The sequence below is a fragment of the Phascolarctos cinereus genome, unplaced genomic scaffold (assembly GCF_003287225.1).
Source record: "Phascolarctos cinereus isolate Bilbo 61053 unplaced genomic scaffold, phaCin_HiC Scaffold_4;HRSCAF=312, whole genome shotgun sequence".
Lineage (NCBI taxonomy): Eukaryota > Metazoa > Chordata > Mammalia > Diprotodontia > Phascolarctidae > Phascolarctos > Phascolarctos cinereus.
Window position 1 is genome coordinate 724,904,184 of NW_027555847.1, and position 19,121 is coordinate 724,923,304.

At 52.6% G+C, this 19,121-nt stretch overlaps 1 protein-coding gene across 3 annotated transcripts in view; it reads right to left on the bottom strand.

Annotated features, from left to right (window-relative positions):
* Positions 1–19,121, bottom strand: part of AIFM3 (AIF family member 3) — a 47,254-nt gene that overhangs the window by 15,154 nt on the left and 12,979 nt on the right. For all 3 annotated transcript variants that reach the window (XM_078154479.1, XM_020996686.2, XM_020996689.2), the window contains exons 3-10: positions 16,522–16,735; positions 15,835–15,944; positions 15,075–15,184; positions 14,622–14,666; positions 11,523–11,619; positions 10,818–10,930; positions 7,073–7,159; positions 1,955–2,046 (exon numbers count right to left, since the gene is read on the bottom strand). In XM_078154479.1, the coding sequence (XP_078010605.1) occupies positions 1,955–2,046; positions 7,073–7,159; positions 10,818–10,930; positions 11,523–11,619; positions 14,622–14,666; positions 15,075–15,184; positions 15,835–15,944; positions 16,522–16,735 (868 nt within the window). The remainder of the gene's footprint in view (positions 1–1,954; positions 2,047–7,072; positions 7,160–10,817; positions 10,931–11,522; positions 11,620–14,621; positions 14,667–15,074; positions 15,185–15,834; positions 15,945–16,521; positions 16,736–19,121) is intronic.

Consider the following 19,121-nt stretch of genomic DNA (forward strand, 5'->3'; position numbering starts at 1 on the left):
AGAGTCGGGAGGGGGCCATGAAGCTTTCTGAGCAAAGGAGTGACCTGGCCAGAGCGAGCTTGATTAGGAAACTCATTAAGAAACTCTTTCCATCTCAGCTCCTTAATCCCCCCTCCCCCTGCCTCCCTCTTTAATCCTCTCAGTCCCCTCAGTCTTCTCCCAACCTTCCCATTAATCCCCGAGATGCCTCCAATTTTCCCCTGTAATCTCCCCAAGTCTCCTGAATGTCTCCCCTTAATTCATGCCCCCCCCTCCGCTCTGAAGTGCCCTAGTGACCTCCAGGTAGACGAATAATGTCCAAGTGACAAGTCTACCATTTAATTATTTTACAGAGGAGAGCTGAGACTTGGGGGGTGGGGCAATGACTTATACAAAGGTCACTCAGGCAGTAAATAGTGGAGTTGGGATGCCAGTCCAGGGCCTGGGACTCCACATCCCGAGACCTTTCTGCTCTGCCTGGGTTAAGAGTCTATCCAGGGGAACAAAGAAGTCAGTGCACTTTCTCCTCATGGGCCAGCAAGGGCCAAGGGAGTCCCAGGCTCTCTGTGTGGGGAAGCAGAATGCGCTTCCCTGGCATCCTCTACCTATCAAAATCCTGCCACCTTCCAAGAATATGGCCTCTGGGAATCCTGCCCTGAGCTGCTCACAATCAAACATGAGCCCTCGTTCCTCAGAGCCATCAAAAATGGCATGTCTACACTCTCACTGGAACTCTTCTTGTTCCATTACTGTTATGGTTAGGAGGCAGGTTTGGTAAAATATAAGTCTCCAATGGGTTTGGAGTCAAAAGTCCTGGGTTCAAGTGAATCCCAGCTCGGCCAGTCACTACTTGTGTGGTCATAGGCAAGTAATTTCACCTTCTCTTGGCCTCAGTTTCCTCATCTGTAAAACTGGGCTGACTATTTCTATTCTATACCTCACGGGGTTCTGAGAAGGATAATAACAACATATGTGGTGCTTTAAGGTTCACAAAAGCAGGTGTTGAGAATGATCTCCCTGGTAACTCAGCAGGGCTACCATCTTCCTAACTACTGTGTAAACAACTTGAGGGAAGGGACTATATCTAGTTATCTGGGTGACCCCTTTTGTGCCTAGTACAAGAACATGGACAGAGCAGAGTCAGTAAATGTTGAATGAATGGTTTTTCCCCATTTCAAGTAATGCTTAGCAATCCACACAAGAAAAACCAAGTGGATGAAAAATGCCCACAGTTCATCAGTGTATATAAATAACTTGGTGAGAAGTATATAGGATGAGGTGGATGTGTTGGGATGAGATGAGTCAAGAATTGGATAGGGGAGATGGGGCTGGGGGCAAGGCTGGATTGCATTTGGGGAACTACGCAGAACTTTCAATATATCCTAAGTTGCTCCCCTATGACAATCCCACCTCTTTCAATACAAATATTCTTCTGGGGCTGCTCTATGGCTGTGAATCATGGAACACCATTATCTCAGAAAAATCAAAACTGTGGGTGACCCCAAGGGCATTAGAGAGACAAATGGGTGTCAGTGGGTGGCAAGACATCACCAACAATAACTTAGTAATGAGAAGTGAGGTGAAAACCATCATTATGGATGCATAGGACCAGAAAAGTCACACAGGGAGGGCAGCTTGGCATCCAGAGTGGACACAGTGCCGGATCTAGAGTCGAGAAGACCCAAATTCAAATCTCACCTCTGACACTTCCTAGTTTACTCTGATGGGCCTGAGTTTCCTAATCTGCATAATGGAAGATGCTGATTACATTCCCTACCTTGCAGGGTGAGCTCCTTAAGGGCAGGGGCTGGGTTTTTGCCTTTCTTGAGCCCCAGCACTTGGCACAATGCCTGGCACATGGTAGGCACTTAATAAAAGCTTGTTGACTGACTGAGCAAAGTGATTTGCAGACCTGAGAGGTCTAGAGCCTGCTGAGGGTTGTTCTCCCCACACACACACCCCCAGGGCCACTTACGTGCTTCCTGGGGCCAACAGCAACTTATTGTATTCCATCTTAAAGCCATCCTTGAATATGGCTTTCTTGTTCTTCACATCCACTGTGACAACCTGAAATCAGTAAAATAAGGAAGAGGTAACACAGAACCAGAGGGTGGCAAACAGCCCAGCTCAGGATGCCTGGCAGGAATGGGGAGAGAGGTGGTGAAGCAACTGACCCAAGGTCACGTGGAGGCAAGGCAGGATTTGAACCCAGGAATCCTTTTTCTTCCTGGCCATTTTATTACCAGGAAAGTGGAGACAACAGTATTTTGTCACCCTCTGGAGAGGAGGTTTAGGAGATAGCAAACGGAGCTAAAACCAAGACAAGACCTTGTCCGGGGGTTGCAATTCAATTGGCCATGAAGACAGCTGCATTCTTTCAGCAGGCATAAACAGCTGAGTTTTGCACCTGGCAGCCCCCATGTAGTTTCTTTGGTTTTGGTGACTTGAGGGATGCTCCAATCAGGGGTCAGAACTGAGAAATGCCAGCTTGAGGTCTTTGTGTTTACAAAGAAATGAACAAATACAAAATCCATTGTTACTTGTTAAGTGCCTTCTATGTGGAAAGCCCTGGGCTAGTCATGAAGAAGAGCCAGGGGCTGGAAGGAATCCTAAAGAGGCTCTTGTCCAACTTGCTCCACAAGAAAGGCAGCCCTGGAGGGGGAGGAGGATAAAAATCATAATAATAATGATGATAACCAGCATTCCCACAGCCCTTTAAGGCTTGCAAACACCTTCTATATGTTATCTCATTGGATCCTTGCATTAACCCTTTGAGGTAGTTGCTGTTATTAGCCCCATTTCACAGATGAGAGGCTGAGAAGTTAAGGGATTTGCCCTGGGTCACACTGATGTGGATACAAATGGTGCCCTAAGGGTTAAAAAGAATATTAAGAGTTGCTTTTCCAGTACTTTGGAAATCCTGTAACTTGAGAGTGCCCTAAAGTCTCTTCCCTTTATCTTGAAATACCATAAAACTTCTCCTTATCTTCCAAGCTCCCTTATCCTGTGTTCCCCCATCTCTAATGTTTAACCAGTGTCCGACCTGTCCTATCCTTAAGTCTTTAAACCATAAAGAATTCCTTTTGTCTCCTTCATCCTGTCCTGTCTTTAACCTTTAACCTCCATAAAAACCTCTAAAACTACATCATCATTCTGAAACTTCTATATAAGCATAACTCCCCCAAATATCGAGGTCTCACTTAGCTTTCTTGCTAAGGAGGCCCATGCTGCTTACATGGTAAATAAAGCTCCTGATGAATGGCTAAGAGAACATTATCTAAGTGAACTGCTCTCCCAAATCTGACCTCAACCACACAGCTAGCAAATATCTAAGGCAAGATACATTCAGGCCTCTCTGACCTTAACACTCTATCCACTATTCTAGACTAACTCCTCGGGATCCTATACTCCAGTGTTGGACTCAGGGGTAACTGAAAGCCTGAGTATCAATCACCCCAGCCATTCGCTGGTTGTGTAACCTTGAGGAAGTCACTTAAACCTCTCTGAGGTTCAGTACTCTGAACTTCCTAGGGGATAGGAAAACCCACCATGCTTGCCTCACAATGGTAGGGTTAGAAATGGGCCAAATGCTCTGTAACTGTCAAGTGTCACAGAAAGGTCAATTTGTGAAGTTGATTGTTTGAGCCCAAATGTCAGATTTCACACATCCCTATTAATTGTCCTCTTCCACAGCTTGGCCCATTGCTCTGGCCTGCTGAGAGGTCACTGGGTCCCAATTCTGTCATCTGGCAAATCAAGTTGGTTTTCTTCTCTATAAAATGATTTCTAGGGTCCTTCCCATCTCTGACAACCTAAGAATCTATTGTTATTTCTCTTCCCTTGACACTCCTCACTGGGAGTTCTCGCCATGGCCAGGAAAGGCCCCTGATCTCTCAAAGGCTATGCCCGGTGCAGCCCTACCTCTCACAGGTCCTGCCCAGGTGGGACAACTTCCAAGTACAGGCCCAGAATTGGACTGGCAGCATTTCCTGCCTCTAGAATCCCCATCTCCCTCTAGGATTCAGCTCAGCCTTCTAGTGCTACATGAGATGTTTCCTCATTCTCCCTCCCGTATTAAGGACTCTCCCCAACCAGCTACCCTGCATTACTTTGTACAGAGTTTGTATTTCACTATCTGCATGCATGTATGTTATCTCCCCCAGTGGACAATAAACTCTCTGAGGGCAGGGCCTGTTTTGGTTTTTTGTCTTTGTATTTCCAGTATGTAGTACACAGTAAGAACTTAATTAATGCTTATTAAGTTGGATTAAAAGAACTCTGTGTTTAGAGTAAAAACTCCTGAGCTCTGCCACTCACTCACTGAGACCCTAGAAAAGTGCCTTCTTCTTCCTCAGTCTTCCTCTCTTACACCACGGCCTCTGAGGTCCTCCCACCTTCCAGGGAGTGTCTGAGCCTGAGTCTCAGTGGTTCCCCCCCGATCCTCATCAAGGCAAGCAGAATGCTCCCGTGGGATGTCATCCTGCTCTGGGTACCATGTTTTAGGAAAGCTGTTGATGAAATGCAGGGCATCCAGGTAGGATGAGCAGAGCAATGAAGGGCCTTCATGGTCATACACTATGAGGACTAGCTGAAGGAACTAACTAGGGATGTTTAGGGAGGACACGGAAGCTGTCTTGTGGCTGAGGGTTTGGACCGGTTCTGCCAGGCCCAGAAGGACAGAAAAAGGAGAAGGGGGTCATATGGAGGAGCAGAGAGGCGGCTTCTGACTTGATGTGTGGACGAAATGCTTAATCATTCATTGGAGCTGTCCAAAAATGGAAGGGGCTGCCTTAGAGGTAGTGAGGTCCCTGTCACTGAAGCTCTGCAAGTAGAAGCTGGATGATTACTCATCAGAGATGCTGTAGAGAGGATTCCTGATTGGGAATGGACTGGATCAGATGGTCTCTGAGCTCCTTTCCAACCCTAAATTCTAGGACTATGAAACATATGCTTATTATATATGGGTTGTTCTATTGCCCCAGCTCAGGCATTGATGGCAGCCAGAGAGAGGGGGATTTGTGACCCAAGGTCTGAAAGCCACATGTTTTCCCAAACTACACACACACACATCTGTCCCCCTGTCCCCCACCTCCTCCAAAAGAAAAGAGCAAACTCAGTGCTGACAAGATTTTATCCCCGTTTTCAGAGCCATGATTCCTAGAAATTCTGATCCCTCCTCGTTTGGGAGCCAGACCCTTCACTCATCTTGAGTGCAAATAGCCTGCTCCTCATCTATGTCCCTGAGAGAACATAGCACAATCACAAGGATCTGCATGTCATTTGTGACCCCTGGGGAATGGACTTCCCTTGCAGGGGGGTGTCTACATGTCTTTGTATCTGTGCAAGGGGCTGGGGAAATCTGGAAGCTGCAGCTGAGGTCTCTGGGAGGAAGGGCTCTCCATGAGAGCTGGCCACACACTAGTCTGTTACAAGCTCCCACCTAAGGCACCAGCACTAACCTCCTCCATGTTTGCCACTAGAGGGGGGTAGTCGCATCGTGGACAAAGGGGTGTAACAGGCAGGCACTTATCACAGAAGGAAATGCAGGTTTCCATGCTGTGATCTGCTCTTTGATATCTCCTGGGGGGTTGCAAATTGATTTTTTTTTAAATAAATTGCTCCAAACCCTTCATGTGTCTACAAAGTAATTGTCCTTCCTCCCCAGGGCCTCCTTGCTTCCCTCAGGTTGGCTTTTAGGAGCCATCCTCAGATGCAACTTGATGATTCAGACTCAGTAGGAAGCAATTCCTGGAATCCCCAAGGCTGCATTTTTGTCCAGGCTGTATGACTCCATGGAGATAGCCAGGCAAACCAGCCAAGATCCATGGGGCTACTCTCACCAGCCTTTGAGAGGTCAGATTTATAGCCCAACCCCATTTCCTAAGTGCAGTACAAGGAAAAGTCTGGTGAACTTTTAATTTTCAACCCTTATTTCTACTATTTACAAGTTGTATGACCTAAGGCAAGACACTTTCTCTCTCTCTCTCTCTCTCTCTCTCTCTCTCTCTCTCTCTCTCTCTCTCTCTCTCTCTTTCTCTCTCTCTCTCTCTCTCTAGTAAAATGAGTCTGATGATGCTTGTACTACCAGAAAGTTCTTTGTACACTGCAGAAATAACTGTTATTACAACACAGAACACAGAGAAATTGAGTGGGTTGGGTATGAGTATCTCTGAGACTTGGCAGGTTATGGCTTACAGTGGGAATAGAATAATGAAAGGTCATACCTCATTCAAAAGGGACAGATTAGGTAAAATGAGTGGTGAAGGGAGAAGATGTACTCTTACGTGGAAAGCCTTGAGATAAAGTGGAGAAGCAGCAGAGGTGAAGATAAAAGGAGGAAGCAACAGGAGGGATATCGTGGTGGGATTAGACTACATACCACCTGGCCAGATGGAAGACACACATGATACAATACCACAAAGCTAGGATAAGTGCACCCTGAAGGGAAGAGAAAAAATGCCTGGACATTTGATGGAGGATACTTTGAAAAAATGGAGCAGCTGAGATAACCCTTCTTACCATAAAAACCACTTCATCCCTCAGAAGGGAAGGAAGCAATCAAGGGAGGCGCCTTTTTGGGTCCAAGTCTAATCAATGAGGGAGAATAGGCTACAAAGTGAGAGAGTCAAGTGCCTTCAAACATGGGGACCACATGATTGCTCTGTGTGGGAATCTCTGCTCAGTCTCCTGACTCTGTGCATTCACCATACCACCCTGTCTTTTCTTGCCTTGATCCCACCCTTTGAACAGCCTCCAGTGCACCAATGCAAAAGGGCTTTGAGGACCCTCTTCTTTCTATCTCCTGGTGCTTTGGACACCAGCCCTTCTCACTTCTCCACAGTGAGCCCAACTCAATCTTCACCTCCATCCGGGGCCCTTGTCCTCACATCTGTGTAACTCAGCTAGAAGCTTCAGAGGATGAGCTGGATCTTGGGCAAATTTCTCCCCTTCTCTTAAAAATAATGGGTTGGACTGGATACTCACTAGCTACCTTCAAATCTCATTCCCAAGGCCACTACCCCAAACCCATGGGTCCTCTCAGGGCTGATAGCCTTTCTTTGTCCAACATGAAAGACCCTCAAAGCCCCCTCACCTGGGTCTCGGTCAGGACTTCGATGTCATATGTCAGAAAGAACTCCTTGGGCCTGAGGGCAATCTGCTCTGGCTGGGAGTCCAAGGACTGCGAAGAAGAAGATACCAGAATCATCCCTGACCCTCTGGTCAAACCTCCCCTACCTCCCACTGGGTCTCAGCCCTGCAAGGCTGCATGGGCGCTGACCACCTCCCCTTCCCCAGTCTGGCCTCATTCTCATCCATTATTACAAACAGAAGTAGAACTATCGGTGCCGAACCAGGGTCCAGAGCTCCAGGGTTCTGGACAGGAAAACCTGCCCTGAGAAATAGAGTGGTCAGAGTTTATCAAGCAGGGATTCTGGGGCTCTACAGTCACATTCCCTCTAAACTCTCAGTCCTGCTATCCACAGCACCTTCCCCTTAGTTGCCTAAAAATAGCAATGATAATGATAATAACGGCATTTACACAGCCCTTTAAGGAGCACCAGCACTTGATTTGAGCCAGGGACCTTTGCTTGATCCATTCTCCTTATCCTCGCTCAGCTTTTCAGCCACCCTCTCATCCCAAAGATTTCCCCTCCCTTGGTTTGGCGGCATTACTCTCTCTTGGTTATGCTCCCACTTCCTGGCTACTGCTCCTCAGTCTACTCTGACGGGTCATCCTTCTCCCCTGGCCTAAACGTGGGCACCCTCTGAGGCTCATGTAGGGGCTTCTTCTCTTCTCTCTCCCCACTCCCTCACTCTCATGGGGATCTCATCAGCACCCAGGGGTCTACTGAGTCTATTCAGATAACTCCCAAATTCCTGCTCACAGTCCTGGTCTGCCTCCTGAGCTCCAGCGCTGCTGGACAGCTCCCCGGGCCGTCCCACCAGCGTTTGGACATTGCCTCCCTTCTAGATTTCTATCCCCTGTGCTTAGCACATTCTTGGTGCTACACAAGCCTTTACCTAATCTTCATTCATTCTTCCCAAACTCCACAACTGTTAAATGCACCCTGGCCGCAGGCTCGTACCTCTTCCTAGCCCATCGCTGTTGAGGGGGCTCTTCTTCCATCTCCCTCCCTCCTGTGCCCCGTCCATTACCAAGCCTTGCCATTCTTCACAATATCTTTTTCTTCCAATGCCTCCTCTCTACTCTCATGGACTCCACCCTAATTCAGGACATGGCTGCCTCTCCCTCGGACCTCCTAATGACTCTCCCTGCCTCCAGTCTCTCCCCTCTCCAATCCCTTCTTTACAGAGCTACCAAAGTGATCTTCCAGAAATACAGATCTGACCCTACCACTCCCCTCTTCAGAAGGCTTCAGGGAGTCCCTAATGCCTCAAGGATAAAATAACAAATCCTCAGCTGGGCATTTGAAGGGTAGGGTACCCCTGACCTTTCCAGTCTTTCATGCGCTATCCAATTTAGTCAAACTGCCTGCTAGCTATTCCTCATACAGGGGGCATCTAGGTGGCACTGCAGTGCATAGAGCGCCGGGTCCAGAGTCAGGAGTTCAAATCTGGCCTCAGACACTTACCAGCTGTGTGACCCTGGACAAGTCACTTCACCCTGTTTGCCCAAGTTTCCTCATCTGTCAAATGAGCTGCAGAAGGAAATGACAAACCACTCCAGGATCTCTGCCAAGAAAACCTGAGATGGGGTCACATAGAGCAGGACATGATTGAACAACTGAACAAGGACTGAGCTGTTATTACTCATTAGAGTTTGCACAGTGTTTTACTCGGATCCTCAGAAGAACCCTGCGTACTCGAGACACGTTAGCTGTCGTTAGGGGCTGGCAGACTTCTCAGTGAGGTCTGAGGACGCCATTACTAACAGGAAAGGCTACCCTGAGGAAGGCGAGTGGGGCCACAGAGCTAAACAACAGACATTCACCAGGTGCTGGGGATGCCCTCAAGGAGCTTACATTCTAACTGAATTTCCTCACCAGTAAAACACTTGCACTCCCTACCTCTCATAAACTTGGCATCTTCTCTGGCAACCTGCCTATTGCTCTGCACTCAGTAGACACTTAACATTTGTTGAATTGACCGTGGGTGATCATAAGGTGAATGAGAGGGTGGGCTAAGAAGAAGAGGTGCTCAGGAGGGGAAGGAGGGCCAAGGGCAAAGGGAGGAGCCAGACTGTTTGGAGAAGATGGTCCTGGGGAGGCTGCCCCTTCTGGGGATTGCCAGCCCCCTGGGAGGGAGGGAGGGAGGAGATGGGGGGATAAGGAACTTGCCATCCCTTCTTCAGCCCTGGGGTCTGAAGGAACCAAGGACAATGCTGTTGAGAGTATCCAAGGGTGCAACAGGCCAAGGGAGGCCTGGAAGGTGGCAGGAGACAAAAGGGAGATCCCCCATGAGGCCCCTCTCCAGGAACCCAAGGGCTTGTGGATTTCTGGGTCTGTGCATGTCCATGAGGGGCTGGGTCATTCACCTGTGAGGCCTGTGGTTCTCAGACCAGTCTTAAATTCGAATCGTGCCCCATTCCTAGGTTCCGAAGCTCCACCTTTATCCACCAGTAGATGACGTCGATGGGGGGAGAGGCACCCACCATCACATTGCAGCAGAGACCTCTGGAGTCTCTGGAGTGCCGGCACTTCCCTACCCTCCTCAGATGTCCAAATCAGACTCCAGCCCCTGCCTTCCTCCAAGCATGTCAGGGGCCGGGCGCTGGAGAAAGCCCCAGCCAAGTGGAGAGGAGGCTTCTCAGAGGGTGACGTGCCCATTGACCAAAAGCCCCAGGGCTTCAGAAGGTGGGAGGACCCTGACTAGGGACAGTCTGTGAGCTCAGGCGAGGGAGGACCGAGGTGACCTTCCCAGGTGAGGACTGGATGCTTCTTTGTGGACGAGAGCACATTAAAACCCCTTTCCCCCATTTTTATTGTCATTCAGTCATGTCTGACTCTTCACAACAGAGATCCTGGAGTGGTTGACCATTTCTTTCTTCAGCTCATTTTACAGATGGGAAACTGAGGCAAACACAGTAAAGTGACTTGCCCAGGGTCACACAGCTAGTCGGTGTCTGAAGTGGGATTTGAATTCAGGTCTTCCTAACTCCAGGTCTGGTGCTGTGTGCACTCTGGTGCCCCCTAACTGCCTCCTTCTCATTTCTCCTCAGCCCAGAGAGGGCTGGTAAGTGACAGAGTCTGGATTTGAACTCGGGTCCTGTGACTCCATATTAGAAGCCAGGCTAAGCCTCTGTCTGCTGAATCTAGACCTGTCTCCAGCCCTACAAAGAGAAGCATCCTGGAGAAGTCTGGAGTCCTGAGAATCATTCTAGCCAAGAAGCACAGCAGAGAGAGAGAGAGAGAGAGAGAGTGCACAGGGCTTAGAGACGGGAGACCCCGAGTTCCAATCTGGAGTCCAACACTTACTCACTGCATGGTCATAACCTCTCTGGGCCTCAGTTTCCCCATCCTTAAAATGAGGATAATAATAGGATCACTATATATATATATGTAATATTATATTATATATATATATAATAATAGTTCTTACTATTAGGTACGAGGCTTTGTGAACTTGTAAATGCTAGCTATCATAATTGTGAGTTCACATTCTATTTCAGGCCTGCGCTGCCTTAGAGATGATGTCATGGTTTCTTGGGTGTCTTGCTCGGTGCTCAGGATCCTCAGGGCATCTCTGAACGTGGGTGACCATCAAGGTCTGCCCCAGGGCCCAGAAGTCAAGTACATGCATTTCCTCTCCCCAGCCCCTGTACTGGAGGGTAAGCCCAGTGGGCCAGGGTGGGGCCTGGGAGGGGAGGAGACGCCCACCTTGCTGAGCTTGGGTCTGTCATAAGGAAGGTGTCTGTCCATCGTGCACATCACAATTCTGTCGGAGAAGCCCTCCTGTCTCAGGGTCTCTGCACACACCAAGCCGGCCGCCCCTACCAGAGGAAGGCTGAGCCTTGAATCATTGAGCAGATCAGACTGTCTTCTCCCCCTCCGCTCCCCCAGGGCCATGAGCCACCCATCACCAGTCACACTCTGAGGCTGGCAGACCACCCATGCATGGCCCTTGGGGGTGAGGGGGGGAGCAAGGCCTGGGAACCCCAGAGATAGAAGAGGGCTGAGAAAGAGGATAGCAAAAGAGGGATGAAGAGATCTGAGGCCAGACTTCGGCTCGAGGACAAAGCTGCTCTTTGTGAGGGTCGGGGAGAGCTGAGGATCTCAGTCACAGAGCTCCAAACCAAATATTGTGGGTGGGTCTTTGGGGTATCACCTCTCTGAACCATCTCAGGCCTGGCCCTGGCACAAGACCAAGGGTGGCCACTGTTCTCAAAGAAGAAATTGGAGACTTTCTTCAATACCGAGCCAAGCCTGCGCCTGACCCAAGCCGAGGCTGCACCTGATCCCAGGCCCAGCCCGAGCACTCCCGTCACACCCAGTCTGAGCCTTGATCCGAGGGCCAGCCTGAGCCCCAGCCCCCACGTGCCCATGCAGGCACCCAGGCCCTGCCCAAAGCCCCCAGTTGCTCACCAGCTCCCACAATCAGGATGTTGGTACTCCCCACATGGTAGTTGCTGAGGGAGATGCACTTGGCCATCACCTTTGTCCTCCTCTGTGTCTGCAGGGCCTGTGGGACCCAAAGGTGATGAAGGATCCCCTCTACCCAGAACACCCCAGAGTCTGGCAGGCGCCAGCCCTGGGGGCCAAGAGGAAGGATCTGAGGAGCTGTCCAAAGTGGCCTGCCCCCTCCCCACAGAGAGTTCTCCCCAGCATCCATCTAAGCCTCTGCAGAGAACCTACTGTGTGCTGACACTGGGCTACAGACTGGGGATAGAGGGGGCCAAAACCCCCAATAACGCAAAGCACTCAGAGTACCAACGGAACCCCTGTGTCCCACTGAGCAGCGCCCCCTTCCAGGGCAGGTCTGAGCCTTGGGATCCCTAAAGGTTCTTAGACACTCATGTGCATACACACACTCATGCACAAAACATACGCACACACACTTGTGCAAACATACACACACATACACGTGCACACACATACACAGATACACATGCATACAAATGCCAGATATACATATATACACTTGCATCCACACAAGTACATGCACATGCACACACACGCGTGCACGCACACACACACGCACACACGCACAGACACACACACCCCTCATCCCACCTCACCTCTTCCCAAGGAGACCAAGAGACACAAACACAGAAGAAAACACAGACCCTGACAGACACCCCCCTCCCTTCCTGGGAAATCCTCCCTGAAGGGGTGTGGAGGAGGCATTTCCAGCCGCCAAGCCTTTGATCTAGCCCAGGCCTTTGTTAAGGAAGAAGAGGCACTTAGCTGATAAAGGTCCAGGGAGAGAGGGGGAGGTGATGGGAGGACAATGGGAGGGAGGCGAGGAAGGGGTGAGGGGAAGGTTGGGGTCCCTGGGGAGAGCCGGCTCAGCCCTCTCAGAACACTGAGGGGAATCAGAGCCTGGGGGAGAGCAGCCAGGGAGCGAATCACTACGGGAGGCCTAGCTCGGGCCTCCCTGCCTGCCTGCCGCCCCATGCCCAGCCTGTCCCCCTGGGGAAGGAGAGGTTCCACAGGGCACAGATGCCCTGAGCTCTAGAGCTAGAGGGCCCTCGGAGGTCCTGGGAAGGGAAGGGACTTCCCAGGGTCACAGAAGCAGGATTCCAACCAATCTTTCCCTGAGCCCAGGCCCAGTGCCCAGCTAGGAAGCATCTGCAGAGGCCAGACCTTGGACCCTCGCCTCAGGGAGTCTCCCCATCACCCCCCCACCCCCAGGCTGCAGCAGGGCTGGAAAGGTCAGTGTCCTTGGCCTGGTGGGGGGCAAGGGAAGGAGGGAGGGAGGGAGGACCAGCCTTTTTGTCCCGGCTTCCCACAGAGCATCCCTGTGTCTCCCTGGGGGTGGGAAGGGACTGGCTCACTCTTCTCGCTCTTTATCTGGCTTAGAGGTGAGAGCTCTGTGTTGTGAGGTCTGATATATAAGATGATCATCTACCAAGTGCCTTAAATGCATCAGCTCATTCGTCAGCTCCAGACATCCTGGAGGCAGGTGCTTTTCTCATCCCCATTTCATAATGAGCCAAAGGGACCTGCCCACCCTTAGTAAGTGGCAGTGGCAGGATTTGAACCCAGGTCTCATAGAGCCCACTGGCCTCTAGAGATGGGAGCTTCTATGATCATTTCCTATGTACAGACAGTGGTTCCTTCCCTTCTTCCTCAGCCTTGCTCATAGAGACAGCTCTGTCTGGTCCAGGAGGCCTGGGGAAGGGGCAGCTCTCCAGGGACCCCAGGCAAGCCCAGGGGTCTCAGCCCAGAGCCCATGCTTCACATACTCCCACACTGAGGCCCAGAGGGGAAAGGGTGGTCCGAGGCCACCCAGCCAGTAAGAACCAGAGCCAAGATTTGCAACCGGCTCCACTTGGTTCCAGAACCAGCAAGAAACGACCTTTCCCTGCTGGGGCACCGAGACCCTGGGCTAGCTCAAGATCTTCCCAAACACTCAAAGGAAGTGTTAGAGACGGGACAAGAGCCCAGCTCTCACACCAGAATGTTCTCCCCCACTTAGGAGTCATGGGCAGAGTTCTAGACCTGAAATCAGGAAGACCTAGGCTTGAATCCTGACTGAGACATGGCCTGGGCTGCTCTAGGTAAGCCAATTCACCGCTCTGAGCCTGTTTCCTCTTCTGTAAGATGGAGGCAATGATGGCACCATCTCCCAGGCTTGCTAAGAATATCTTTTGGCAGCACACCAGGGGAGCCCTCCATATCAGCTCTGATGATTTGTGTCATTGTTATTATTGGGCACCATCCAGGGCACCGAGAAGCAGCTCAGCTGCCAGGGTAGGGGGAGATGAGAGAAAACACCTAGTGGAGGCAGAAGGGATGAGAATCCCCACTGTACAGGACACAGAGAAGGAAGAGGACTGAAAAGTGAAGGACAAAAAGTCAGAACGGGTTGATGTGTAAGGATGACGCCCAAGGCTGGCCCTGGAGGTAAAGGGAGAAAACACACCTCCCTCCCTTCTTCGAAGGGCCAGGGCCTATGGGAGCAGAGCATCGCAGACCCAACCAGCTCAGCCCAGGCTTTGTTACTGGGGGCATCTCTCACTGGCAAAGGGAGCTTCAAAAGTGAAGGTGAAAGAAGGAACCAGCTTCATCAGGGAAAGTGATGATCTGATCAAATGAGGCTGACCAAGCCGTGCTTGTAAATGCCGGGTTGGGCCAGAAGCCAGTTCTCCGGACAGAGGCCGGGGTGCATCCCAGCATCTCAGCTGGAAGGGCCCTCAGAGGCCCTGAAACTAACAAGCAGAGACACTCCCCCACCATCGCCCACCTCAGCCTCCAGGCCAGCCGGCATTTGGCCTCTGCTTAGAGCCCTCCAGTGCCGGGGAGCTCATTCCCTTCTGGGGACACCCATTTCACCCGGGCACAAGTCTATGATTAGGGGAGTTCTCCCTGACGTTGAGCTTAAATCTGCCTCTTTGTAGCTTCCCCACCCCACACAGCCCCTGGAAAGGAAGCATCTCTAAGAAGGTCCCAGCCTCCGGAGCCCCCAGCCCCAAAGCAGAGCCTAGCTGCTCCCACACACACACACATACAGCCATTTACCTGTTTACTGGCTCGAATGTACACCTTCTCCTTCTCAATCTTCACCTGGGACAGTCAAAAGAGTGGGGAAAATGGGTCACCTCACACCCTAAATAGTGGAACCAACCCAAGGAGAGGGGGCCCCAGGGCAGCCAGCCCCTCCCTGGGCAGAGAGCCTGAGCTGGGCTGAAGGCTTCTCTGATGCTCCTGTCTCCCAATGGTCCTCCCTCCCCACCATCCTCACCATGGTCCCCTCTCCCCACTGTCCTCACCGTGGGCCCCCCTCCCCACCATCCTCACCATGGGCCCCCTTCCCCACATCCTTGCCATTACCCTCCCTCCCTACCATCCTCACCATGGTTCTTCCTCCCCTCCCTCCCCCCAGGGGCCTTTCCACTCTGGCCCTCCCATCTTCCCACCATGGACCTCTCCTCTCTCCCACCCATGGGCCTCGCTCCCCACCTCCTATCTCACCTGGAATTTGGGCAGGCTGTCTAGACCTGGGAAGTCTTCAATGTCTCCAGTGGCAATATTGAAACAGGCACCATGCCAGGGGCATCGGACCCTGCCCCTGGAGAGGACCCCTGGAAGGAGAGAGCCCTTGCTGGAGGCTGGAGAGCCCTGGGCTTTGGCCACAACAATAAAGGGGTAGGAGGGAGGCTCAGGGGCCATGGGGCCTGAGGCGGAAGGAAGGGCTCTCTCAGGCCAGCTGGCCAGGCCAGGGCCTCAGGGACAGACTCCAGCCTTTCCAGAGCTGCCTTACTCCCAGGAGGAAGGGGAAGAAGGCTCCGCTTTCTCTATGGGCTGGTCAAGGTGCTGGGGCCGCAGACCCCACATTTCTCTCTGGGCTTCTGGAGACTCCACTGCCATCCTTATGGTCCTCAGAGACCCTTCCACCTAACCTCTACCTCCCTTTATTGTCCTCCAGGACCCCCCCCAGACCCTCCCAGCTACAACCCCCGAGATCCCCCAGCTCATCAGGGGAGGAAGGATTTGAAGCCTGCTCTTAAGAGGCTGATCCAAACCTTTCTCCACCTTGGGGCTTCTCCTTCATCTCCTGAGAGGAAAATAGCGCCCACACCCTCTTGTCCTGGGACAAGGGCCCCCAAAGTCACACTCTGCTCCAGACAGAGGTCGCTAGTAAGAGCCTCCCCCCAAGAGAAGCCCCTAGAAGCCCCTTCCCCAAAGATGGGTCCACAATATCCCCCTTCCCACGCAGGGGTCCCTGGCCCACCTTTCACCAGGGGGGCTCCGTAGTGTGGACACTTGTGGCCCAAGGCATGGAACTCCCCATTCTCCTTCACCAAGAGGGCCTTGCCCCAGCCCAGCTCTACCTCCCGCATCCTAGGGAAGGAAAGGAGTCTCAGCAGTCTGGAGCCAGGGCCACTGGCTCGGCCCAGCATTCCTGCCAACCTGGAGAAGTCCCAAGTCCTAGAGAAGGGCCTGGGGCCTTAGGAAGGGCAGGCCCCTCAGCCCTCAGGAAATATGGACCAAGGACCAGGCAAAAAGAGCTGTGCTAGTGGATGGCCCTGTGTTCATCTTACGTGAGAAGGCGGAGCCTGGAGAAGGGGCCCACAGGGCTCTCCTCCAGTATCTAAAGGGTCCCTGAGTGCAAGAGGGATCAGCCTTGTCCTGCCTGGCCCAAAGGGACGGCCCCAGGAGCAATGAAGAGGCAGGGAGGGAGGGGGGGAGGAAAGAGAGCTGCCCACAAAGGGCAGGGGGAGAGCTCCCGAAGGGGCGGCCCCGGGAGATGGGGGTGCAGAGGTCAGAGGATGCGGCCAGGGACTAGAGAGGGATTCTCATGCAGGTGGACTGAACTAGACGTCTCTGGGGGCTCTTCCACATCCTGCGGTCTGGACATGGGGCACGCGGGGCTCCCCGCCAGGCCCCTGGATTCCAGGGGAACCCGCCCAGCGCCTACTGGCCATTCTCCAGGTCCTTGACGTGGCACGCGGCGGCCTCCACTCGGTCGTGAGGGCTGGGGTAGGGGTGCAGGGTGGATGGCCGCTCCTCTGGGTGGTAGTGCCGGGCCCGGCCGTTGGCTTTGTAGGCCAGAGGGCTGGCTTGGCCACTGGGAGACGCATCTTCTTTGGTTCGCTCCTTCTCTGGGAGCACCACTTCAATTTTGAGCTCCACTGTGGAGGCAACAGAGAGTTAAGGAGACCAGGGCGCCCCCATCCCTGGGCCAACCACTCCCAGACCCCGGAAGGTTGGTGTGGGAACAGCCCACATCCTGCCTCGCACCCATAACTTCCAAACAGACAACAGACAACAGACTCTGACTCCCAGCCTCCTCCCTACCACCTCCACCTCTCCCAGTGCATCGAGTGCACCCCTCCCCTGGCACAGGACCCCGACAGCCTGCGCAGCTACCGCCTCCTCCATGAAGACTTCACACCTTCTCTGGCCAAATTCGCATCATCACCAGAGTCTGGGCTTACATTTATAGTAAGATGCAGGCTCCCCGGGGGCAGGAGCTAGTCTATTTTTTGTCTGAGAAACCCCTGTATGTAGCACGGTGCTGACCACACAGTGGGCACTAAAAATGCTTGTTGACTCATCGTAAGAACTCCCAGTTTTTCTGAGAAAAGACAGTGGTGCAGCAAGGTGGCACAGTGGATAGAGCACGGGCCCTGGAGTAAGAAGGACCTGAGTTCAAATCTGGCCTCAGACACAACAACACTTGCTAGCTGTATGACTTTGGGCAAGTCACTTAACCCCATTGCCTACCCAAAAAAAAAAAAGAAAGGAAGAAAATAAGGATCCTACCTACCCAGGGCACCAATCTTATTTGTAGCATTCAAGGAGATAATAAGGGAAGCCTTACAGGGAGCCCCCATGTTAGCTACAGTCTTACTGAGTCACCACACACCTGGCAGTCATGGAGCCTCTACTCTTCACCCAAGTGAAGGGAGCAGCAGAGAGCCAGGTAGGAGGGAATGGCTGCCACACCCCAGCTCAGAAAGGATGGCCTGGTCCCATGGGAGAGCCGGACGCTGGATGAACAGACCGTGGGCCCCCAGAATGGGTTCCACTGAAGGGAACTCTGGGATGGACGAGGTCTGAGATGGGCTGAAGTATCTGAGAGAGGGTGGTTGACTCGAACCCTGACCCTAAAATGGCAGACTCTCCTTCCCTGGGGCCCTTTCAAAGGAGGACAGGATATATTTCCATCTCTACATTCCCAGCATCTAGCCAAGTGCCCAGTACACAGTACGTGCTCAATAAATGCTTAATGGTTGATCAATCCTTAGAGTAAGTTGGAACGCACCTTACATGTCATTTAGGCTAATCCACTCATCTTACATATGGAAACCGAGGCTGTTTGCTGGCAGACAGAATCATTGCTGCGCCCCAGAGCACTCAGGCAGGAAGAGTGTGCAGGGTACCACTGAGTGACCTTCAGATGCAGCCACGCAGCATCGTCTCGGCCTGCTCTGCTCTGTCACTTCTTCGTAATCAATAATTAGATCCTAGGCCTGCTCCCCTCCCCCAGCACAGCCCAAGGCCCCATGACCCTCCTCCACTGGAAGGGTCCTCGAACTGGAAACCCAGTTGCTCTCTGTACCTACCCTGAGAGATCTTCTCCAGCTCATTTTGCAGATAGGGAAACTGAGGCAAACAGGGTGAAGTGACTCGCCCAGGGCCACACAGCTAGTAAATGTCTGAGGCTGGATTTGAACTTGGGAAGATGAGTCCTCCTGACTCCAAGCCCCACGCTCTGTGCACTGTGGCACCACCCAGCGGCCCCAGAACTCCAGTGTCCACTTTGCCAATGCTTGAAAGCTTATAAACACTCTCCCCCCCAGTACCAGCTGTGAGATCGGTACTGAAGGCCCATGAGCCCCCATGTCTAGACCTCTGAGGGGAAATGACTTGCCCAAGGACAAGCAGCTAGTTAAGCCTCCAAGACCCAGGGGTTCGGGCTTCCTGACAAGACACAGCCGCCCCTCGGGGTCCTCCTGCAGCCTCTAGCCCTCCATGGATCCCAGGGGTCCGGGCCTCCTTCCCCTGTCCCAGACAAGACGCAGCCGCCCCCTCAGGGCCCTCCTGCAAGCCCTTAGCCCTCCATGGATCCCAGGTCCAGCCTCCCTCCCGCTGCCCCCAAGAGTTTCTCGGGTGGATCGGACAAAAAAGGCAGGAGGTCCCCAGGTAACACAGAGCTCCTGTAAAAGTAGCTGTTGATAGCTATCACGTAAGGGGACACCGGGCCTCGCAGGAGCCAGGATGGCCGAGCTGGGCCCTGCACTCAGAGGACACCTGCAGCAGCTCGACCCAGATACTGCCCAGTGGCTTCTGGGCCCCGGCCCAGCTCTACAGGCCACAGGCGGCGGACCCCCGGGCTGAAGCCTGGGAACAGGAGGGGAAGAGGCAGAAAAGTAGGGCCTTGAAGGGGGCCTTGGGGGATGGCATGAACTCCCTTCAGGATCTGACCCAACTCTCTCCATCCCTGAGCCTAAAAGGGCCTGCAGCCAGGGTTTGGGGCTGTCAGGACATTCTCTCACTGACCTCACAGAGTTT